This window comes from Mauremys mutica, chromosome 12 (genome assembly GCF_020497125.1).
Source record: "Mauremys mutica isolate MM-2020 ecotype Southern chromosome 12, ASM2049712v1, whole genome shotgun sequence".
NCBI classification, from domain to species: Eukaryota; Metazoa; Chordata; order Testudines; family Geoemydidae; genus Mauremys; species Mauremys mutica.
Genome location: NC_059083.1, coordinates 2,387,244 through 2,409,867, shown reverse-complemented (window position 1 = coordinate 2,409,867; position 22,624 = coordinate 2,387,244). Strand labels below are relative to the sequence as shown.

The following is a 22,624-nucleotide window of genomic DNA, read 5'->3' as shown; positions in this document are numbered from 1 at the left end:
TCCTGTCCTAAACGGCGCTGCGGCTGTGAAATAGCTACTGTGCTGCACCCCAGCTATAGCTGCATTTGTACACCAGGCAAGGGGGCCCTGTTCAAACAGTCCCCCTGCCCCACCCCAGAGGTGGCTGCATATGAACACTGGGTGTGGGATTCCTGTATAAACAGCAAACACACCCTACCCCAGAGGTGGCTGCATCTCAGCGAGCGGGGAGTGGTGACCAGCCTCACCTTGCCTCTCCAGAGACTCTCTCCCGTGCTGGACAAACGTATTGAGCTGATTGACACACGTTGTTCTCAGGAGAAACTGAAGTGTGATGGTTGCGCCCTTATTCTGGATGAGAAGGTCCCGGGTGTAGAGTGCACCCAGCTTGTCCCCCTGCCGAGCGACCCAGGTGCCTCCGTCCACGTCGAAGCTGATGAAGTTCTCCCCATTCACCGCGGCGTCATAGAATCCCCTGGAGGTGCCGTTGGGGTGCAGCTCGCAGCCGAGGGAGCCCTGGGTAACAAAGGGGTCTGGAACGGGAAGGGCAGGGGGACGAGGACGGGGTCCGGAGGCCCCAGGAGGGGGCAGAAATAGAGAGACGGGGGAGTAAAGACATGATGTCAGGTGCCAGGAGGATGTTGGGCCACACGACGGCAGCAGGATCCTGGGGCGGCCCTGGCTGGAGTTAAGGGTAAGCTGCGTAGGGCAGAGCTTGTTAGCACAGAAATCAGGGACTTTCAGCCAAGTCCAGCTTGAGGGGAGGGGAGCCCAGAGCCAGGGCTCTGCCCTCCCCTGCGCCCCAAGCCAGCCCAGACTGACTCGCTTCCAGCTGCCTGGGCCCTGCCCGGCCCGTTGCTCCTCCTCCGGCCTTTGTCCCACTTCCCAGGCCAAGAGTCCCCTGGTCGCATCCCCCTCCTGGGTCTCAGGTTACGAAGGGGCGGCCAGAGCATCCCTGCAGGCAGCTGGAGCAGCCCCCCCAAGTCACACGCCCTTATTCCCACCACCTAGACCAGGGGTCGGCAGCCTTCCAGCAGCAGGGAGCCGAGTCTCCATGTAGTCGCTCTAATTTTAAGGCTTTGCGTGCCAGTGATACATTTTAAGGTTCTTTAGAAGGTCTCTCTGTAAGTCTCTATGTTATATAACCAAACTGCTGATATATGTAAAGTAAACAAGGGTTTCCAAGTGTTTCAGAAGCGACAGAAGGCACAAGGTCAAACGCAGTGTGGTCTGAGATAAGCAATTTTAAGATGGGGGTGCTGAGCTGCACCCCCTCTTGCCTCGTGTGCAACCCTCACTGTCCCAGGCTGGGGGCAGCAGGCCACAGCAGGGAGGCTGCAGAGCACTGATCCAGGCCAGGAGCAGAGCCCAGGGTGGCCTGCAGGGACTCCAGGTCGGGGAGAAGGCTGAGCAAGGCTGGAGAGCCAGACCCCGGCTGCAGGAGGTCAGCGGCTGGAACCCCAGAGCAGCAGCTGGGGTGAGTGGAGCTGGCGGCGGGTAGGGCTGAGCAGGGACGGAGGCCTGGACTCTGTCTGGCAGGGGGCCTGCGCTGGAACTCCAACCGGAAGCAAGGGGAGTGGGGCTGTGGCAGGGACCCCGGCTGGCAAGGGGCCAGCAGCCTGAACCCCAGAGCAGGGACTGAGCGGTTCAGCCCGTCCCCGCTCTGGGGTTTCAGCCGCTGGCTCCTGCCAGCCACAGTCTCAGCCCGCTGCCAGCCTGGGGTTCCTTCGCCCAGGCCGGCAGCGGGCGCTGAGTGGGACCGGCGGCAGAAACCCCAGAGCAGCCGCGGGCTGAGTGGCTCAGCCCGCCACCGCGTGCCATCAAAAATTGGCTCACGTGCCACCTTTGGCACGCGTGCTGTAGGTTGCCGACCCCTGACCTAGACATTGGTGCAATACACAGGGAAACTGAGGCACCCAGCATTCATGTGAGTCAAAACAGTAAGACTCACATAGAGACACACAACATAAGGGAAAATCCCCACTTCCTCACACTCTTTACAGCCGATTCTTCACAGGCATAGTCAGATTGGCTCGAAAATTGCTACATTATATCAGTGCCTGAGGCAGAGTTTGTGGTGCAAATTTGGAGTCCTTTGGTCACAGACTTGCTGAGATACAGACCCTGCCCAAAGGAGCTGCTTTCCAAGGCTCAGGGTACATGTCAGGAAAGACCAGGAGCCTCGGCTCAGGGAGTGGGACACGGGGCCTTTCCCCCTAGGAAGTGCAGCTACAATCTGCCCCAGACCTGGCTGGAGAATGGGACACGGGTGTTTCCCCTCTGGGGGACGCCGGCTCCGATTAGCCCAAGGGGCAGGGACTGGGTGTCTTGCCCCCAGTGACACACTCAGTGGCTGTGGTGAGTGTGTCAGTTCTCAGCACTCTGGGTTTAGGGGGGTGGGGGGGAGAGGGATCCCCTCAGACCGCTCCATACTCACAGCCCTGTCCCTGCTGCTGGGCTATTCTGATCACAGTCCGGTTGAAGTTGAATAGGTAGCGATGGATCAGCAGCTCCAGGTCCTGCCACTGCTTCGGGGTCAGGCCCTGCCGGGCCCAGGGCTGCAGGAAGCGGATCTCGCAGGTGCTGCAGGCCAGGGAGTGGGTCTCCAGGTCGCCCAGCAGGGCCATCCCCGCCATGTCCGTGGAGCTGGCGTTGTGGAAGACGTCGATGTGGAGCACCCGGAGGGTGACAGACACTGGAGTGACAGGAGGGGAGGTTGGGGCAGGGGGCAGGAAACAGGTGGAGGAGAAAGCGGGTGGGGAGAGAGATTAATGAGTCTCTGTCCCGTAAACAATCCTGCACTACGGGGTCTCCCTGCTGATCCCTAAGCTGCCTCCCCCGTCTTACTCCCCCAGCCAGGGTCACTAGCCCAGCCTGATACATCCCCACCCTGGCCCTAGGATTGCACCATCCCCACGCATCCCTGGGAGCAAAAAGGGCAGAGGGGGTCCCCACTTACAGGCCAGGGCCCCCCATGCCCAGGGGAGGAGCAGCAGACGGAGCGGCATCCTGACAGGGGAAGGGGGATCCGAGTTCAAACAGGCTTCAGGGCTGCAAGACGAGGGGCCCAGGATCCCCACATGCTTTCAGTTCCTCCGCAGCTTTCAGTTCCTCTGGTGTCAAAGTGGGGATTGTCCCTTGTTATGTTGTATGTGAGTCTTACTGTTTTGCATGAATGCTGTGTGTGCCTCAGTTTCCCTGTGTGCTGCACCAATACCTCGGTGGTGGGAATAAGGGCGTGTGACTTGGGGGGGCTGCTCCAGCTGCCTGCAGGGATGCTCTGGCCGTAACCTGAGACCCAGGAGTGGGATGCAAACAGGGGACTCTTGGCCTGGGAAGTGGGACAAAGGCCGGAGGAGGAGTAACCTTCAGGGCAGGGGCCAGGCAGCAGTCTGGGCTGGCTTGGGGCGCAGGGGGAGGGCAGAGCCCTGGCTCTGGGCTCCCCTCTCCCCAAGCTGGACTTGGCTGAAAATCTGTGATTTCTGTGCTAACGAATTCTGCCCTACGCCGTGTTCCTGTCGCCTAATAAACCTTCTGTGACACTCGGCACCTTTCAGTTCCTCCGCAGCCCACATGCCTCTCCGCAGCCCTCTGCCTGCCCGTCTGCTCAGCTCTGTGCCCCGGCTGCCAGTCGCGGGAACCCGGCAGGGACTGCGCATGCTGCAACACCGAGGCAATGGCGGCCCTGACTGCCCGGGCAGAGCCCCCCGCTGCCCCCCCTGACCCCTGCAGCCCACCCCCAGCGCCGCCCTGGGGCAATGGCGGCCCTGACTGCCCGGGCAGAGCCCCCTGCTGCCCCCCCGGCCCCCTGTAGCCCAGCCCCTAGCGCCGCCCTGGGGCCATGGGGAGCCCTGACTGCCCGGGCAGAGCCCCCTGCTGCCCAGCCCCCAGCGCCGCCCTGGGGCCATGGGGAGCCCTGACTGCCTGGGGGGAGCCCCCTGCTGCCCCCCCTGAAGCCCAGCCCCTAGCGCCGCCCTGGGGCCATGGGGAGCCCTGAGTGCCCGGGCAGAGCCCCCTGCTGCCCCTCCCCCTGCAGCCCAGCCCCCAGCGCCGCCCTGGGGCCACGGGGAGCCCTGACTGCCCGGGCAGAGCCCCCTGCTGCCCAGCCCCTAGCGCTGCCCTGGGGCCACGGGGAGCCCTGACTGCCCGGGCAGAGCCCCCTGCTGCCCCTCCCCCTGCAGCCCAGCCCCTAGCGCCGCCCTGGGGCCATGGGGAGCCCTGACTGCCCGGGCAGAGCCCCCTGCTGCCCCCCCCCCTGCAGCCCAGCCCCTAGCGCCGCCCTGGGGCCATGGGGAGCCCTGACTGCCCGGGCAGAGCCCCCTGCTGCCCCCCCCCCTGCAGCCCAGCCCCTAGCGCCGCCCTGGGGCCTTGGGGGCCCTGACTGCCCGGGCAGAGCCCCCCGCTGCCCCCCCCGCAGCCCAGCCCCCAGCGCCGCCCTGGGGCCATGGGGAGCCCTGACTGCCCGGGCAGAGCCCCCTGCTGCCCCCCCCCCTGCAGCCCAGCCCCTAGCGCCGCCCTGGGGCCATGGGGGCCCTGAATGCCCGGGCAGAGCCCCCTGCTGCCTCCCCCTGCAGCCCAGCCCCCAGCGCCGCCCTGGGGCCATGGGGGGCCCTGAGGGGCCCAGGGCTCGAACTCGAGGCCAGTGTCCTGTATCCTCCTTGTTTCCCGCCCAGGTCTGCTCCCTGGGCCACGCCCCCTCCATCAGGACAGCCAATGGGAGGCGAAACCATGTCTTAGCGTCACTAGTTGCCGGGCAGAGTCACCCGGGGCTACATGAGGGAACGAGGAAAAGAGGCGGGAAACAGGTGGGGCGGTGCCGCGAGGCGTCAACGGCCACTGGGAGCCCGACGGGGAGGAGCCAACTGTCACCTGAGGGGCTTGGGGAGGAGCCAACTGTCACCTGAGGGGGTTGGGGGAGGGGCTAATTGTCACCTGAGGGAGGGAGATGACCAAATGTCACCCTGCTTGGGCTGTGTTGACACACTTCCTTGTTATTGCAGGGTTGCTGGGGAGCGCTGGGCTGTGTACAGGCTGGGTTGTTATTGTAGGGTTGCTGGGGAGCGCTGGGCTGCGGACAGGCTGGGTTGTTATTGTAGGGTTGCTGGGGAGCGCTGGGCTGTGGACAGGCTGGGTTGTTATTGTAGGGTTGCTGGGGAGCGCTGGGCTGCGGACAGGCTGGGTTGTTATTGTAGGGTTGCTGGGGAGCGCTGGGCTGTGGACAGGCTGGGTTGTTATTGTAGGGTTGCTGGGGAGCGCTGGGCTGCGGACAGGCTGGGTTGTTATTGTAGGGTTGCTGGGGAGCGCTGGGCTGTGGACAGGCTGGGTTGTTATTGTAGGGTTGCTGGGGAGCGCTGGGCTGCGGACAGGCTGGGTTGTTATTGTAGGGTTGCTGGGGAGCGCTGGGGGTGTGGACAGGCTGGGTTGTTATTGTAGGGTTGCTGGGGAGCGCTGGGCTGTGGACAGGCTGGGTTGTTATTGTAGGGTTGCTGGGGAGCGCTGGGCTGGGTTGTTATTGTAGGGTTGCTGGGCAGGCTGGGCTGTGGACAGGCTGGGTTGTTATTGTAGGGTTGCTGGGAAGCGCTGGGCTGCGGACAGGCTGGGTTGTTATTGTAGGGTTGCTGGGGAGCACTGAGCTGTGGACAGGCTGGGTTGTTATTGTAGGGTTGCTGGGGAGCGCTGGGGGTGTGGACAGGCTGGGTTGTTATTGTAGGGTTGCTGGGGAGCGCTGGGCTGTGGACAGGCTGGGTTGTTATTGTAGGGTTGCTGGGGAGCGCTGGGCTGGGTTGTTATTGTAGGGTTGCTGGGCAGGCTGGGCTGTGGACAGGCTGGGTTGTTATTGTAGGGTTGCTGGGGAGTGCTGGGGGTGTGGACAGGCTGGGTTGTTATTGTAGGGTTGCTGGGGAGCGCTGGGCTGTGGACAGGCTGCGTTGTTATTGTAGGGTTGCTGGGGAGCGCTGGGCTGCGGACAGGCTGGGTTGTTATTGTAGGGTTGCTGGGGAGTGCTGGGGGTGTGGACAGGCTGGGTTGTTATTGTAGGGTTGCTGGGGAGCGCTGGGCTGTGGACAGGCTGCGTTGTTATTGTAGGGTTGCTGGGGAGCGCTGGGCTGCGGACAGGCTGGGTTGTTATTGTAGGGTTGCTGGGGAGCGCTGGGGGTGTGGACAGGCTGGGTTGTTATTGTAGGGTTGCTGGGGAGCGCTGGGGGTGTGGACAGGCTGGGTTGTTATTGTAGGGTTGCTGGGGAGCGCTGGGCTGGGGACAGGCTGGGTTGTTATTGTAGGGTTGCTGGGGAGCGCTGGGCTGGGTTGTTATTGTAGGGTTGCTGGGCAGGCTGGGCTGTGGACAGGCTGGGTTGTTATTGTAGGGTTGCTGGGGAGTGCTGGGGGTGTGGACAGGCTGGGTTGTTATTGTAGGGTTGCTGGGGAGCGCTGGGCTGTGGACAGGCTGCGTTGTTATTGTAGGGTTGCTGGGGAGCGCTGGGCTGCGGACAGGCTGGGTTGTTATTGTAGGGTTGCTGGGGAGCGCTGGGGGTGTGGACAGGCTGCGTTGTTATTGTAGGGTTGCTGGGGAGCGCTGGGCTGCGGACAGGCTGGGTTGTTATTGTAGGGTTGCTGGGGAGTGCTGGGGGTGTGGACAGGCTGGGTTGTTATTGTAGGGTTGCTGGGGAGCGCTGGGCTGTGGACAGTCTGGGTTGTTATTGTACGGTTGCTGGGGAGCGCTGGGCTGCGGACAGGCTGGGTTGTTATTGTAGGGTTGCTGGGGAGCGCTGGGCTGTGGACAGGCTGGGTTGTTATTGAAGGGTTGCTGGCCAGCGCTGGGCTGTGGACAGGCTGGGTTGTTATTGTAGGGTTGCTGGGGAGCGCTGGGCTGCGGACAGGCTGGGTTGTTATTGTAGGGTTGAGGGGCAGCGCTGGGGGTGTGGACAGGCTGGGTTGTTATTGTAGGGTTGCTGGGGAGCGCTGGGCTGCGGACAGGCTGGGTTGTTATTGTAGGGTTGCTGGGTAGCGCTGGACTGTGGACAGGCTGGGTTGTTATTGTAGGGTTGCTGGGGAGCGTTGGGCTGCGGACAGGCTGGGTTGTTATTGTAGGGTTGCTGGCCAGCGCTGGGCTGTGGACAGGCTGGGTTGTTATTGTAGGGTTGCTGGGGAGCGCTGGGCTGCGGACAGGCTGGGTTGTTATTGTAGGGTTGCGGGGGAGCGCTGGGGTGTGGACAGGCTGGGTTGTTATTGTAGGGTTGCTGGGGAGCACTGGGCTGCGGACAGGCTGGGTTGTTATTGTAGGGTTGCTGGGGAGCGCTGGGCTGTGGACAGGCTGGGTTGTTATTGTAGGGTTGCTGGGGAGCGCTGGGCTGTGGACAGGCTGGGTTGTTATTGTAGGGTTGCTGGGGAGCGCTGGGGGTGTGGACAGGCTGGGTTGTTATTGTAGGGTTGCTGGGGAGCGCTGGGCTGTGTACAGGCTGGGTTGTTATTGTAGGGTTGCTGGGCAGGCTGGGCTGTGTACAGGCTGGGTTGTTATTGTAGGGTTGCTGGGGAGCGCTGGGCTGCGGACAGGCTGGGTTGTTATTGTAGGGTTGCTGGGGAGCGCTGGGCCGTGGACAGGCTGGGTTGTTATTGTAGGGTTGCTGGGCAGTGCTGGGCTGTGGACAGGCTGGGTTGTTATTGCAGGGTTGCTGGGGAGCGCTAGGCTGTGGACAGGCTGGGTGTTATTGCAGGGTTGCTGGGGAGCGCTGGGCCGTGGACAGGCTGGGTTGTTATTGTAGGGTTGCTTGGGAGCGCTGGGCTGTGGACAGGCTGGGTTGTTATTGTAGGGTTGCTGGCCAGCGCTGGGCTGTGGACAGGCTGGGTTGTTATTGTAGGGTTGCTGGGGAGCGCTGGGCTGCGGACAGGCTGGGTTGTTATTGTAGGGTTGCTGGGGAGCGCTGGGGGTGTGGACAGGCTGGGTTGTTATTGTAGGGTTGCTGGGGAGCGCTGGGCTGCGGACAGGCTGGGTTGTTATTGTAGGGTTGCTGGGGAGCGCTGGACTGTGGACAGGCTGGGTTGTTATTGTAGGGTTGCTGGGGAGCGCTGGGCTGCGGACAGGCTGGGTTGTTATTGTAGGGTTGCTGGCCAGCGCTGGGCTGTGGAGAGGCTGGGTTGTTATTGTAGGGTTGCTGGGGAGCGCTGGGCTGCGGACAGGCTGGGTTGTTATTGTAGGGTTGCTGGGGAGCGCTGGGGCTGCGGACAGGCTGGGTTGTTATTGTAGGGTTGCTGGGGAGCACTGGGCTGCGGACAGGCTGGGTTGTTATTGTAGGGTTGCTGGGCAGCGCTGGGCTGTGGACAGGCTGGGTTGTTATTGTAGGGTTGCTGGGGAGCGCTGGGCTGTGGACAGGCTGGGTTGTTATTGTAGGGTTGCTGGGGAGCGCTGGGGGTGTGGACAGGCTGGGTTGTTATTGTAGGGTTGCTGGGGAGCGCTGGGCTGTGTACAGGCTGGGTTGTTATTGTAGGGTTGCTGGGCAGGCTGGGCTGTGTACAGGCTGGGTTGTTATTGTAGGGTTGCTGGGGAGCGCTGGGCGCTGCGGACAGGCTGGGTTGTTATTGTAGGGTTGCTGGGGAGCACTGGGCTGTGGACAGGCTGGGTTGTTATTGCAGGGTTGCTGGGGAGCGCTGGGCTGTGGACAGGCTGGGTGTTATTGCAGGGTTGCTGGGGAGCGCTGGGCCGTGGACAGGCTGGGTTGTTATTGTAGGGCTGCTGGGGAGCGCTGGGGGTGTGGACAGGCTGGGTTGTTATTGTAGGGTTGCTGGGGAGCGCTGGGCTGTGGACAGGCTGGGTTGTTATTGTAGGGTTGCTAGCCAGCACTGGGGCTGTTAACAGGCTGGGTTGTTATTGTAGGGTTGCTGGCCAGCGCTGGGGCTGTTAACAGGCTGGGTTGTTATTGTAGGGTTGCTGGGCAGCGCTGGGGGTGTGGACAGGCTGGGTTGTTATTGTAGGGTTGCTGGCCAGCGCTGGGGCTGTGAACAGGCTGGGTTGTTATTGTAGGGTTGCTGGGGAGCGCTGGGCTGTGGACAGGCTGGGTTGTTATTGTAGGGTTGCTGGGGAGCGCTGGGCTGTGGACAGGCTGGGTTGTTATTGTTGGGTTGCTGGGGAGTGCTGGGCTCTGGACAGGCTGGGTGGTTATTGTAGGGTTGCTGGGGAGCGCTGGGCTGTGGACAGGCTGGGTTGTTATTGTAGGGTTGCTGGCCAGCACTGGGGCTGTTAACAGGCTGGGTTGTTATTGTAGGGTTGCTGGCCAGCGCTGGGGCTGTTAACAGGCTGGGTTGTTATTGCAGGGTTGCTGGGCAGCGCTGGGGCTGTGAACAGGCTGGGTTGTTATTGTAGGGTTGCTGGGGAGCGCTGGGCCGTGGACAGGCTGGGTTGTTATTGTAGGGTTGCTGGCCAGCGCTGGGGCTGTTAACAGGCTGGGTTGTTATTGTAGGGTTGCTGGCCAGCGCTGGGGCTGTGAACAGTGTTGTGCTGACACAGGAAATGCTCCGGGGAGGGAGAGGTGTTCGGCTGAAGGACCGACCTGCCCTGGGGCTGATAGCTCAGCAGGCAGGTGGGGAACAGCCGGGGTCCCCTGGAGGCGCAAGGAAAGCTGAGCCCTCCAGCCACGCTCCCAGGATGTGGGGCAGCCCGAGCAGAGAGCAGGGAGATGTGGGGTGGGAGGTGGGGCAGGAGAATGACAGTAACGCTGTGCACCCACGGCTGGAGGGGACACCGGGGAGAGAGTGGGGGACAGGTGGGACCCCGAGTAAGAGGCACACAGGGTAACGCAGAGAGGAGGGTGTCCAGAACTTGTGGGGTCCCATCCCCCGATATACTCAGCGTCCGCCCAGCACAGAGCCCCCAGCGGCGTGTGGGTCCAACCCCCTTGTCACGGAGTGTGGGGGGGTCAAGGCCCTGCACCCCCCACTTCCTGCGATTCACCGCGACTCTCAGGCAGCCGGGGACACAGAAGGTTTATTAGCCGACAGGACGCAGCCCCCAGCAGAGCTTTCAGGTACAGAGAACAGGACCCCTCAGCCGGGTCCATCTTGGGGGGTGGGGAGCCCAGACCCCGGTGCTGGGCCTCCCCCCATCTCCCCAGCCAGCTCCAAACTGACTCACCCTCCAGCCCCTCCTCCGGCCTTTGTCCCTTTCCCGGGCCAGGAGGCACCTGGTCTCTTTGTCCCCAACCCCTTCCGTTGGCCCCTGGCCGGGGAGGGGCCCAGGCCAGCAGTGGCCAGGAGACAGAGTGTCGGCCAGTCCCTGTGCAGACACCATCACACCTGCCCTCCAGGGCTCCACAACAATCCCACCCCCTGATCCCACCCCCTAGAGACGTACAAACTGCACAGGGGACACTGAGGCACCCACACCGTATCCAGAGCAAACCTTAAGAACATTCCCAGTCCATCACAGAGCCCCCTGGAGAGTAACAGCCCCACGTCCCGGTCCCCCATGGATGGTCCCCCTGAGCCCTGCCTGTGGCCTGATCTACACATAATGCTTATCCCAGCAGCGCTCTGTAGCTTAGGGGTCAGAGCTCTGGGGTCAGGCTGTGACCCCCCGCCCCAGTGCAGAGCTGGGTCGCCAAGCCCCCCAGGTGCACACAGTCCTGCAGAACAGGGCATGTGTGAGCCGGGCGAGTGCCGTGCGGGGAGGTGCCGGCCCCACACTGGGGATAAACCCCTCCCGGCTGGACTGGGCTGCCGGGGAGCCGCACCGCTCGGGCCCTGCCGTGCAGACACAGCCCGCGGCAGCAGGCGTCTGGATGGGAATTTGCCCATCTCTTGACTCTGGGCTGCTGTGCACTCACTGCTGCACTAACTGGCCAGCCCCCACTCCCCTCCTACACTGGGGACAGAACCCAGGAGTCCTGGCTCCCAGCCCCCCTGCTCTAACCCACTGGACCCGAGCGCCCTCCCAGAGCTCAGGATAGAACCCAGGAGTCCTGAATAACACCCTGTCACGGACTCACAGATGGTGCCCACTCATGGCCCCGTGCGGTCCATGGGGGGGGCCCCTTTCAGTGCGACAGCCCTTCTCGGGGGGCCACTCTCTCCCGGGGTCAGGCCCCTCCACCTCCTGGAGCCGCTTCTCCCTGAGCCTCAGCACGTCTGTCTCTGCCGTGGGCCCCTCAGGGAGTCCCCTCGCTCTGGGCCCCCCGGGCCTCCTCACCCCCGAAGGGGACAATCCCCCCCGCACCCTGTTCTCTAGCCCGGAGCGACTCTCCCCCAGCGTAACACAGGAGGTTTATTGAGCGTTGAACCCAGCACAGGAAACTCTCCGGGCCTCAGGCCTGGCCTCCCTCAGCCCAGCACATCCCAGTCCCCCTGCAGCCAGGGGGGCTCTGCCTGCTCCCCCTTTCCAGCCCAGAGCCCCCCTGCTTCCCAGCTGGGCCTCCGATACCCCCGGCCCCAAGCCCCCTCTGTCCATTGGCTTCTCTCCAGGGAAACAGGGTCGTAAGCAGGAAGGCCTGGGTCTCCTCTCCTCTCAGCCCCCCTCTGGCCCCTCTGGCTGGAGCCGGCTGGTCAGGTCACCGGGGTCCTCTCCCCGCAGCCCATTGTCCTCCCACTGGCCAGAACCGGCTGTGACTCCTGAGCCGGGTCTCCGGGTCACCAGGTCACCAGTCGCTGAGGTCTCCATCCTCCAGGCCATCGCCGGGGTCCCGAGTCCCTCTCCGGTCCTGTGTCCCAACAAACTCCTGCTCCCCTCCCCTCGTTAAACCAGTAACACCCGGGACACTGAGTCCCAGCCCCCTGCATGCAACCCCCTGGGAAACACAGAAAAACCAAGAAACCCCCCCACTTCGTCAGACACCGCCCCACCACTCGAACCCATTTCCCCTCCCCAGCCAGGACTGTTGTTATCGCTGTTACCGCAGGGCCGAGGAGCCCGGTCGTGCCCAGGACCCCCTTGCGCTCGGTGCTGCACAGACGCGGAACAAAGAGACAGAACCTACCCCTGGAGCCCGGGTCCGTCACACCCAGCTCTGGGGGGGCCCTGCCCCCAGGAGCTCTCAGCCCAGCCCAGCCAGTGACTTGGAGCGGCCTCCCCGGCGCCCCACGGGCCGTAGTGTGGTCAGGGCTCCCTGGGGGTAGCTGGGCCAATGTCCCACGGGAAACCCACTCGCTACCTGGGGACCCAGCTCAGCCTGGACACCCTGCCAGGGCCCCCCTGGCTCCCACGCCCCCTCCCACACCCACCCCTTTGTTGCCGGCACAGAGGGCCAAGGACAGCAACAGGGGTTCGTTGCCCGGTGTGCGCCGCACTAATTAACACACCAGGGTGGAGGAGCAAACCAAGTTTATTTGAGCCCAAATAAGGTGCCAGGGAGACACAGCAATCTCTAATCCTGCACCCCGATCCAAGCCGTTTTTCTCTCTTTATACATAACTTCAGCTAAGCATTCCCATCACCCCCACACTCCTCCTCTCCCCCCACCTTTCATTCCCATGCAGCAAATACACTTTGCAATAGCAATCACATGAAGCAGTTAAGTCATACTTGGCAAAAACCACTTTAGCTCGTTAGTAACTCTTCTGTGAACAGTTCCCTTGTTTTACTTTCCTGGATCCGTTATTCTGCCCCCCCCCCCCCAGCCAGGTGTAAGCAGCCTCATCAGTATCTCCTGGCAGTACCACGGCTGAGCTAGCTGTTGTACAATCCATTCTCGGTTACTGGCCTCCAGGTTGATTAAAGTTCAAACATAAACATGGAAGCGCTTTGGTCAGACATGGAGTGACTTTAGTTCATTCAGGCCTCGTACAGAAGGCTTTATTGACACTTATGGCTTTCCACCCTCCTGAGTTACCTAGGGTTATGCCTAGTGTCATAAACAGTTAGTTAAGGGTTAAGGTTTTTGTCTACCTGTAAAGGGTTAACAAGCAGTACCTGTGGACACCTGACCAGAGGACCAATCAGAGACAAGATTTTTTCAAATCTCTGTGGAGGGAAGCCTTTGTCTGGGTTCTTTGTTTGTTAGAGTTCTCTTTTTGGATCTAAGAGAGACCAGTCATGTCTCCAAGTTCTCCTGGAGTAGTTTCTACTATGTAATAGTGAGTATTAATTAGAAAGGCGGGTTAGTCTTATAATTTGATTTCTATATTTGCAATTGTGTGTTTGCTAAAGGAAATTCTTTATTCCTGTTTGCTGTTACTTTGCTTTCACTGAGAAAGAAAGGGGGAGGGGGATGCTCTCCAGGTTTACAGGTTAGACTCTGTGTATTGTTCTATTTTGGTTACAGAGGCAGTGACTTTCTTTTTATTCTTTAATAAATTCTTTTCTTTTCTATTAAGGACTTGGTGACTCTTTCCTTGGGTGGATTCTCAGGGAAAGGGGAGGGGGAGGCATCCCTCTGTAGTTGAATCCCGGTGTCTCTCCTAGGAAAAGGGAGGGGGGAGGAAGCAGGGGGAATGGTTTATTTCTCCTGGGTGTAAGAACTCCATGGATTTGGGGCTCTTGGGATCCCCTAGGATTTTGGGGAAGGATTGTGTCTCAATCCACATATCCTGATTGAGTGGTGGCAGCTTTACCAGATCTAAACTAGGATTTTAGTTTAGAGGGAAACCAGTGCAGGTCCCCACATTGGAACCCAACAGCTCCAAGTGGGGGCTGAGACCTGTGACACCAACACCTTTGTGTAGGTAGCTGGGCCTGACACCTGCACGCAGGCCTGGCTCCTACAGCCCCGGGGGGGGGGCCCGCTGGGCAGCCCCTCCCTGAAGGGTGTATTGAACAGGACAGGCCAGCGCCGGGGGCTCCTGGATCCCAGCGGTCCCACGGCGCCCCCAAGTGTCCAACGTGCCCCGAACGTCCCAGAGGGAGGAGAATCCCACTCCCCACCCCGGGCCCAATCTCCCAGGGCCCCGATCCAGTCCTGCCCTCGGGGCCCTCGGCACCGATCCAGCCCTGAGTTCCATGTCCCCAGGGGAGGGGCCGATCCCCACGCCTGGGCCGGTGATGCCCCCTCAGGGCCTGGACTCCTCTGGTCTAACATCCTGGTAGCCCCTGGAAGGAGAGAGCAGAGGGGATGGGTTAGGGGGTGCAGCAGCCCCCCCACCCCCACCCCAGAGAGGGGAGGACTCACCTGCGTCTGCTCCGCCACAGCACCATGGCCACGGCGGCTACGGCCACAACCCCCAGGGTGATGCCCACGGCCAGGCCGGGGCCCCAGGGCCTGCTCTGCTCTGTAAAACAGGGGGGGGGCCGGGCTGGGACCGGGGACAGGAGTGTGGGCCCTGCTCCCTCTGCCTCCCCCCGTCCCCCCTGCTCCCCACACTGCAACACCCTGTCCTCAGCCCCCACCCTGATCCTGTTCCCTCTGCCTCCCCCGTGTCCCCCCTGTGCCTCCCACCCACGGCCCTCAGCCCCCCCAGCCCTGCTCCCTCTGCCTCCCCTGGAGTCCCCACTGCTCCTCCCACGCTGACCCATGGCCCTCGGCCTCCCCAGCTCAGTTCCCTCAGCCCCCCCTTCTCCCCCCACCTTCCCACCCCCTCAGCTTCCCCCACTCTAGTTCTGACTCCCCATCCCAGTCTTGTCCTGTTCCCCTCAGCTCCTCCATCCTGCTCCCAATGTGCTTTCAGTTCCTCCGCAGCCCACACCCCCCTGCCAACTTCTCCCTTTGTCTGTCTCTGCTCAGCTCTGCGCCCGCAGCTGCCAGCCGGAGCCAATCCGGGCAGAGTGAGTTGGGGAGCTCCCCCTGATCCATCTCCACGGCCCTCACCCACCCCCTCTGCCTCCCTGCGCCCCAATCCCGCTGCCTGGGCCCACCCCCGTCCCACTCAGGACGTGCAGGAAAAGCCCCCAGAGACCACGACCGCCCCCCCCCGGGGACGTGCACCTACCCCAGGGGATCAGCAGGCTCTGGCCCCCCAGGCTGCTGTGCTGCACCCGGCAGGCGTAGCTGTGCCCGGCGCCCGGCTCCACGCCCAGGGAGCTGCGCAGCTGGTAGGTCAGGTCCGCGTTGGGCAGGATCCCGCTGGAGTTCAGCCACCAGCCCGGCACCACCTCCTCCCCGTCCTGCAGCCAGGCCACGCGGACGGGCCGGGGGTAGAAACCGGTGACCCGGCAAACCAGCAGTACCGGCGCGGGGGGCCCGGCTGGGGGAGGCGCTCGGGCAAACACCACGGCGACCGGCCGCTCTGAGACAGGAGGAGAGAGACAGGGCGGGGGAGAGGGGACGATTCAGCCTGAGCCTCAGGGACTCACTAGCCAAGCCCAGCTCCGCTCCCCGGGGTCAGGCGTTGGCCCCGCTGTCCTGGCCAGACGCCAATTCTGTCCCCTGCAGTTACCAGTGGTGACGGATCCCCCTTCACTTCCTGTCCTAAACGGCGCTGCGGTGCGGCTGTGAAATAGCTACTGTGCTCCACCCCAGCTATAGCTGCATTTGTACACCAGGCAAGGGTCACTATACAAACAGTCCCCCTGCCCCACCCCAGAGGTGGCTGCATCTCAGCGAGCGGGGAGTGGTGACCAGCCTCACCTTGCCTCTCCAGAGACTCTTTCCCGTACTGGACAAAGCTCTTGATCTCATTGACACACGTTGTTCTCAGGAGAAACTGAAGCGTGATGGTTGCGCCCTTATTCTGGATGAGAAGGTCTCGGACGTAGAGAGCCAGCTTGTCCTGCGACCGAGCGACCCAGGTGCCTCCATCCACGTCCAAGCTGATGAAGTCGTCGCCGTTCAGTCCGACATCATAGAATCCCCTCGAGGTGCCGTTGGGGTGCAGCTCGCAGCCGAGGGAGCCCTGGGTAACAAAGGGGTCTGGAACAGGAAGGGCAGGGGGATGAGGACGGGCGTCCGGAGGTCCCGGGAGGGGGCAGAAACAGAGAGACGGGGGGAGTAAAGACATAACGTCAGGTGCCATGAGGATATTTGGCCACACAACGGCACCGGGATTGTGGGGCGGCCCTGGCTGGAGTTAAGGGTAAGTTGCTGTTTCTGTTTAAAGCTGATTTTTCTCAGGCATAGTCAGATTGGCTCAAAAATCGGTGTGTTACATCGGTGCCTGAGGCAGAGTTTGTGGTGCAAATTGGGGGTCTCTTGGTCACGGACTTGCTGAGATAAAGACCCTGCCCAAAGGAGCTGCTTTCCAAGGCTCAGGGTACGTGTCAGGAAAGACCAGGAGCCTCGGCTCAGGGAGTGGGACACGGGGCCTTTCCCCCTAGGAAGTGCAGCTACAATCTGCCCCAGAGCTGGCTGGAGACTGGGACACGGGTGTTTCCCCTCTGGGGGACGCCGGCTCCGATTAGCCCAAGGGCCAGGGACTGGCTGTCTTGCCCCCAGTGACACACTCAGTGGCTGTGGTGAGTGTGTCAGTGCTCAGCACCCTGGGTTTGGGGGGGTGGGGGGGAGAGGGATCCCCTCAGACTGCTCCATACTCACAGCCCATTCCCTGCTGCTGGGCTATTCTGGTCACAGTCCGATTGAAGTCGAACAGGTAATAATGGATCAGCAGCTCCAGGTCCTGCCACTCCTTCGGGGTCAGGCCCTGCCGGGCCCAGGGCTGCAGGAAGCGGATCTCGCAGGTGCTGCAGGCCAGGGAGTGGGTCTCCAGGTCGCCCAGCAGGGCCATCCCCGCCATGTCCGTGGAGCTGGCGTTGTGGAAGACGTCGATGTGGAGCACCCAGAGGGTGACAGACACTGGAGTGGCAGGAGGGGAGGCTGGGACGGGGGCAGGGAACAAGTGGATGAGAAAGCGGGTGGGGAGAGAGATTAATGAGTCTCTGTCCCGTAAACAATCCTGCACTACGGGGTCTCCCTGCTGATCCCTAAGCTGCCTCCCCCGTCTTACTCCCCCAGCCAGGGTCACTAGCCCAGTCTGGTACTTCCCCACCCTGGCCCTAGGATTGCACCATCCCCACGCATCCCTGGGAGCAAAAAGGGCAGGGGGGGTCCCCACTTACAGGCCAGGGCCCCCCATGCCCAGGGGAGGAGCAGCAGACGGAGCGGCATCCTGACAGGGGAAGGAGGATCCGGGCTCTGGCAGGCGTCGGGGCTGCAAGATGAGGGCCCAGGATCCCCAGGTGCTTTCAGTTCCTCCACAGCCCACGCGCCTCTCAGACCATCAACTTCTCTATTTCTCTGGACTTGCTCAGCTCCGCGCCCACAGTTGCCAGCCCCGAGCCAATCAGGCAGGGTGAGCCGGGAGCGGGGGCAGCGCGGGAGGGGGAGCCCGGCAGCAGGGTCAGAAGAACACTCCTGAAGGACAAAAGTTTTATCGATAAAAAGTGTCAGTGTCAACAGCCTCATGCCGACAAAGCCGCTGACGCTGGGGGGGGGGGGGGGATGTTTTCTGCCAGCAGGAGACGTCTCCCCTGCCCACAAACACCAGCTACACTGCGCCCCCTCCATCTCCTCCAGCCTGGGGTACCACTGCTCCCCACAAAGCCCCCCGTGCCGCCCTGGGGCTTCGGGCCAGCCCTGACTGCCCGGGCAGAGCCCCCTGCTGCCCCTGCCCCCTGCAGCCCAGCCCCTAGCGCCGCCCTGGGGCCATGGGGAGCCCTGACTGCCCGGGCAGAGCCCCCCGCTGCCCCCCACCCCCACAGCCCAGCCCCTAGCGCCGCCCTGGGGCCATGGGGAGCCCTGACTGCCCAGGCAGAGCCCCCTGCTGCCCCCCCCTGCAGCCCAGCCCCTAGCGCCGCCCTGGGGCCATGGGGAGCCCTGACTGCCTGGGCAGAGCCCCCTGCTGCCCCCCCACCCCCACAGCCCAGCCCCTAGCGCCGCCCTGGGGCCATGGGGAGCCCTGAGTGCCCGGGCAGAGCCCCCCGCTGCCCCCCACAGCCCAGCCCCTAGCGCCGCCCTGGGGCCATGGGGAGCCCTGACTGCCCGGGCAGAGCCCCCTGCTGCCCCCCACAGCCCAGCCCCTAGCGCCGCCCTGGGGCCATGGGGAGCCCTGAATGCCCGGGCAGAGCCCCCTGCTGCCTCCCCCTGCAGCCCAGCCCCCAGCGCCGCCCTGGGGCCATGGGGAGCCCTGACTGCCCGGGCAGAGCCCCCTGCTGCCTCCCCCTGCAGCCCAGCCCCTAGTGCTGCCCTGGGGCCATGGGGAGCCCTGACTGCCTGGGCAGAGCCCCCTGCTGCCCCCCCCCTGCAGCCCAGCCCCTAGCGCCGCCCTGGGGCCATGGGGAGCCCTGACTGCCCGGGCAGAGCCCCCCGCTGCCCCCCGCTGCCCCCCCACAGCCCAGCCCCTAGCGCCGCCCTGGGGCCATGGGGAGCCCTGACTGCCCGGGCAGAGCCCCCTGCTGCCCACCCCTGCAGCCCAGCCCCTAGCGCCGCCCTGGGGCCATGGGGGCCCTGACTGCCCGGGCAGAGTCCCCCGCTGCCCCCCCCTGCAGCCCAGCCTCTAGCGCAGCCCTAGGGCAATGCTGCCAGCCCTGACTCCTGGGCAGCACTGGACTGTGGCCAGGCTGGGTTGTTATTGTAGGGTTGCTGGGGAGCGCTCGGCTGTGGACAGGCTGGGTTGTTATTGTAGGGTTGCTGGGCAGCACTGGACTGTGGACAGGCTGGGTTGTTATTGTAGGGTTGCTGGTCAGGCTGGGCCGTGGACAGGCTGGGTTGTTATTGTAGGGTTGCTGGGCAGCGCTGGGCTGTGGACAGGCTGGGTTGTTATTGTAGGGTTGCTGGGGAGCGCTGGGCTGTGGACAGGCTGGGTTGTTATTGTAGGGTTCCTGGGCAGCGCTGGGCTGTGGACAGGCTGGGTTGTTATTGTAGGGTTGCTGGGGAGCGCTGGGCTGTGGACAGGCTGGGTTGTTATTGTAGGGTTGCTGGGGGGCACTGGACTGTGGACAGGCTGGGTTGTTATTGTAGGGTTACTGGGCAGTGCTGGGCTGTGGACAGGCTGGGTTGTTATTGTAGGGTTGCTGGGCAGTGCTGGGCTGTGGACAGGCTGGGTTGTTATTGTAGGGTTGCTGGGCAGTGCTGGGCTGTGGACAGGCTGGGTTGTTATTGTAGGGTTGCTGGGCAGTGCTGGGCTGTGGACAGGCTGGGTTGTTATTGTAGAGTTGCTGGGCAGCGCTGCGGCTGTGGAGCGGCTGGGTTGTTATTGTAGGGTTGCTGGGCAGTGCTGGGCTGTCGACAGGCTGGGTTGTTATTGTAGAGTTGCTGGGCAGCGCTGCGGCTGTGGAGCGGCTGGGTTGTTATTGTAGGGTTGCTGGGCAGTGCTGGGCTGTCGACAGGCTGGGTTGTTATTGTAGGGTTGCTGGGCAGCGCTGGGGCTGTGGAGCGGCTGGGTTGTTATTGTAGGGTTGCTGGGGAGCGGTGGGCTGTGGACAGGCTGGGTTCTTATTGTAGGGTTGCTGGGCAGTGCTGGGCTGTGGACAGGCTGGGTTGTTATTGTAGGGTTGCTGGGCAGGCTGGGCCGTGGACAGGCTGGGTTGTTATTGTAGGGTTGCTGGCCAGCGCTGGGGCTGTTAACAGGCTGGGTTGTTATTGTAGGGTTGCTGGGGAGCGCTGGGCTGTGGACAGGCTGGGTTGTTATTGTAGGGTTGCTGGGCAGCGCTGGACTGTGGACAGGCTGGGTTGTTATTGTAGGGTTGCTGGTCAGGCTGGGCCGTGGACAGGCTGGGTTGTTATTGTAGGGTTGCTGAGCAGCGCTGGGCTGTGGACAGGCTGGGTTGTTATTGTAGGGTTGCTGGGGAGCGCTGGGCTGTGGACAGGCTGGGTTGTTATTGTAGGGTTGCTGGGCAGCGCTGGGCTGTGGACAGGCTGGGTTGTTATTGTAGGGTTGCTGGGCAGCGCTGGACTGTGGACAGGCTGGGTTGTTATTGTAGGGTTGCTGGGGAGCGCTGGGCTGTGGACAGGCTGGGTTGTTATTGTAGGGTTGCTGGTCAGGCTGGGCCGTGGACAGGCTGGGTTGTTATTGTAGGGTTGCTGGGCAGTGCTGGGCTGTGGACAGGCTGGGTTGTTATTGTAGGGTTGCTGGGCAGTGTTGGGCTGTGGACAGGCTGGGTTGTTATTGTAGGGTTGCTGGGCAGTGCTGGGCTGTGGACAGGCTGGGTTGTTATTGTAGAGTTGCTGGGCAGCGCTGCGGCTGTGGAGCGGCTGGGTTGTTATTGTAGGGTTGCTGGGCAGTGCTGGGCTGTCGACAGGCTGGGTTGTTATTGTAGAGTTGCTGGGCAGCGCTGGGGCTGTGGAGCGGCTGGGTTGTTATTGTAGGGTTGCTGGGCAGTGCTGGGCTGTGGACAGGCTGGGTTCTTATTGTAGGGTTGCTGGGCAGTGCTGGGCTGTGGACAGGCTGGGTTGTTATTGTAGGGTTGCTGGGCAGGCTGGGCCGTGGACAGGCTGGGTTGTTATTGTAGGGTTGCTGGGGAGCGCTGGGGCCATGGACAGGCTGGGTTGTTATTGTAGGGTTGCTGGGGAGCGCTGGGCTGTGGACAGGCTGGGTTGTTATTATAGGGTTGCTGGGGGGCACTGAGGCTGTGGACAGGTTGGGTTGTTATTGTAGGGTTCCTGGGGAGCACTGGGCTGTGGAGAGGCTGGGTTGTTATTGTAGGGTTGCTGGGCAGCGCTGGGGCTGTGGAACGGCTGGGTTGTTATTGTAGGGTTGCAGGGCAGCGCTGGGCTGTGGACAGGCTGGGTTGTTATTGTAGGGTTGCTGGGGAGCGGTGGGCTGTGGAGAGGCTGGGTTGTTATTGTAGGGTTGCTGAGGAGCGCCGGTCTGTGGACAGGCTGGGTTGTTATTGTAGGGTTGCTGGGCAGCGCTGGGCTGTGGACAGGCTGGGTTGTTATTGTAGGGTTGCTGGGCAGCGCTGGGCTGTGGACAGGCTGGGTTGTTATTGTAGGGTTGCTGGGGAGCGCTTGGCTGTGGACAGGCTGGGTTGTTATTGTAGGGTTGCTGGGCAGCGCTGGGCTGTGGACAGCCTGGGTTGTTATTGTAGGGTTGCTGGGCAGCGCTGGGCTGTGGACAGGCTGGGTTGTTATTGTAGGGTTGCTGAGGAGCGCCGGTCTGTGGAGAGGCTGGGTTGTTATTGTAGGGTTGCTGGGCAGCGCTGGGCTGTGGACAGGCTGGGTTGTTATTGTAGGGTTGCTGGGCAGCGCTGGGCTGTGGACAGGCTGGGTTGTTATTGTAGGGTTGCTGGGCAGCGCTGGGCTGTGGACAGGCTGGGTTGTTATTGTAGGGTTGCTGAGCAGCGCTGGGCCGTGGACAGGCTGGGTTGTTATTGTAGGGTTGCTGGGCAGCGCTGGGGCTGTGGAGCGGCTGGGTTGTTATTGTAGGGTTGCTGGGCAGCGCTGGGCTGTGGACAGGCTGGGTTGTTATTGTAGGGTTCCTGGGGAGCGGTGGGCTGTGGAGAGGCTGGGTTGTTATTGTAGGGTTGCTGAGGAGCGCCGGTCTGTGGACAGGCTGGGTTGTTATTGTAGGGTTGCTGGGCAGCGCTGGGCTGTGGACAGGCTGGGTTGTTATTGTAGGGTTGCTGGGCAGCGCTGGGCTGTGGACAGGCTGGGTTGTTATTGTAGGGTTGCTGGGGAGCGCTTGGCTGTGGACAGGCTGGGTTGTTATTGTAGGGTTGCTGGGCAGCGCTGGGCTGTGGACAGGCTGGGTTGTTGTTGTAGGGTTGCTGGGGAGCGGTGGGCTGTGGAGAGGCTGGGTTGTTATTGTAGGGTTGCTGAGGAGCGCCGGTCTGTGGACAGGCTGGGTTGTTATTGTAGGGTTGCTGGGCAGCGCTGGGCTGTGGACAGGCTGGGTTGTTATTGTAGGGTTGCAGGGGAGCGCTGGGCTGTGGACAGGCTGGGTTGTTATTGTAGGGTTGCTGGGCAGCGCTGGGCTGTGGACAGGCTGGGTTGTTATTGTAGGGTTGCTGGGCAGCGCTGGGCTGTGGACAGGCTGGGTTGTTATTGTAGGGTTGCTGGGCAGCGCTGGGCTGTGGACAGGCTGGGTTGTTATTGTAGGGTTGCTGAGCAGCGCTGGGCCGTGGACAGGCTGGGTTGTTATTGTAGGGTTGCTGGGCAGCGCTGGGGCTGTGGAGCGGCTGGGTTGTTATTGTAGGGTTGCTGGGCAGCGCTGGGCTGTGGACAGGCTGGGTTGTTATTGTAGGGTTGCTGGGGAGTGGTGGGCTGTGGAGAGGCTGGGTTGTTATTGTAGGGTTGCTGAGGAGCGCCGGTCTGTGGACAGGCTGGGTTGTTATTGTAGGGTTGCTGGGCAGCGCTGGGCTGTGGACAGGCTGGGTTGTTATTGTAGGGTTGCTGGGCAGCGCTGGGCTGTGGACAGGCTGGGTTGTTATTGTAGGGTTGCTGGGGAGCGCTTGGCTGTGGACAGGCTGGGTTGTTATTGTAGGGTTGCTGGGCAGCGCTGGGCTGTGGACAGGCTGGGTTGTTATTGTAGGGTTGCTGGGGAGCGGTGGGCTGTGGAGAGGCTGGGTTGTTATTGTAGGGTTGCTGAGGAGCGCCGGTCTGTGGACAGGCTGGGTTGTTATTGTAGGGTTGCTGGGCAGCGCTGGGCTGTGGACAGGCTGGGTTGTTATTGTAGGGTTGCAGGGGAGCGCTGGGCTGTGGACAGGCTGGGTTGTTATTGTAGGGTTGCTGGGCAGCGCTGGGCTGTGGACAGGCTGGGTTGTTATTGTAGGGTTGCTGAGCAGCGCTGGGCCGTGGACAGGCTGGGTTGTTATTGTAGGGTTGCTGCTTAGCACTGGGCTGTGGAGAGGCTGGGTTGTTAT

General features: G+C 62.5%; 2 protein-coding genes across 5 annotated transcripts in view; one reads left to right on the top strand and one right to left on the bottom strand.

The window, feature by feature from the left end:
* LOC123345793 (endothelial zinc finger protein induced by tumor necrosis factor alpha-like) overlaps positions 1–22,624 on the top strand; it is a 1,203,704-nt gene that overhangs the window by 1,110,740 nt on the left and 70,340 nt on the right. The gene's annotated exons all lie outside the window — the stretch shown is intronic.
* The window catches only part of LOC123346399, a 43,345-nt gene that overhangs the window by 10,587 nt on the left and 10,134 nt on the right, over positions 1–22,624 (bottom strand). Inside the window, exons 2-5 of one of the 4 annotated variants that reach the window (XM_044983769.1) lie at positions 16,883–17,177; positions 16,362–16,640; positions 15,459–15,740; positions 14,984–15,117 (exon numbers count right to left, since the gene is read on the bottom strand). In XM_044983769.1, the coding sequence (XP_044839704.1) occupies positions 14,984–15,117; positions 15,459–15,740; positions 16,362–16,640; positions 16,883–17,177 (990 nt within the window). Of the gene's footprint in view, positions 1–227; positions 513–2,416; positions 2,696–2,938; positions 3,690–14,983; positions 15,118–15,458; positions 15,741–16,361; positions 16,641–16,882; positions 17,178–22,624 lie in introns of those variants that run through there. The other 3 variants (XM_044983770.1, XM_044983771.1, XM_044983772.1) reach the window with 3 other exon arrangements.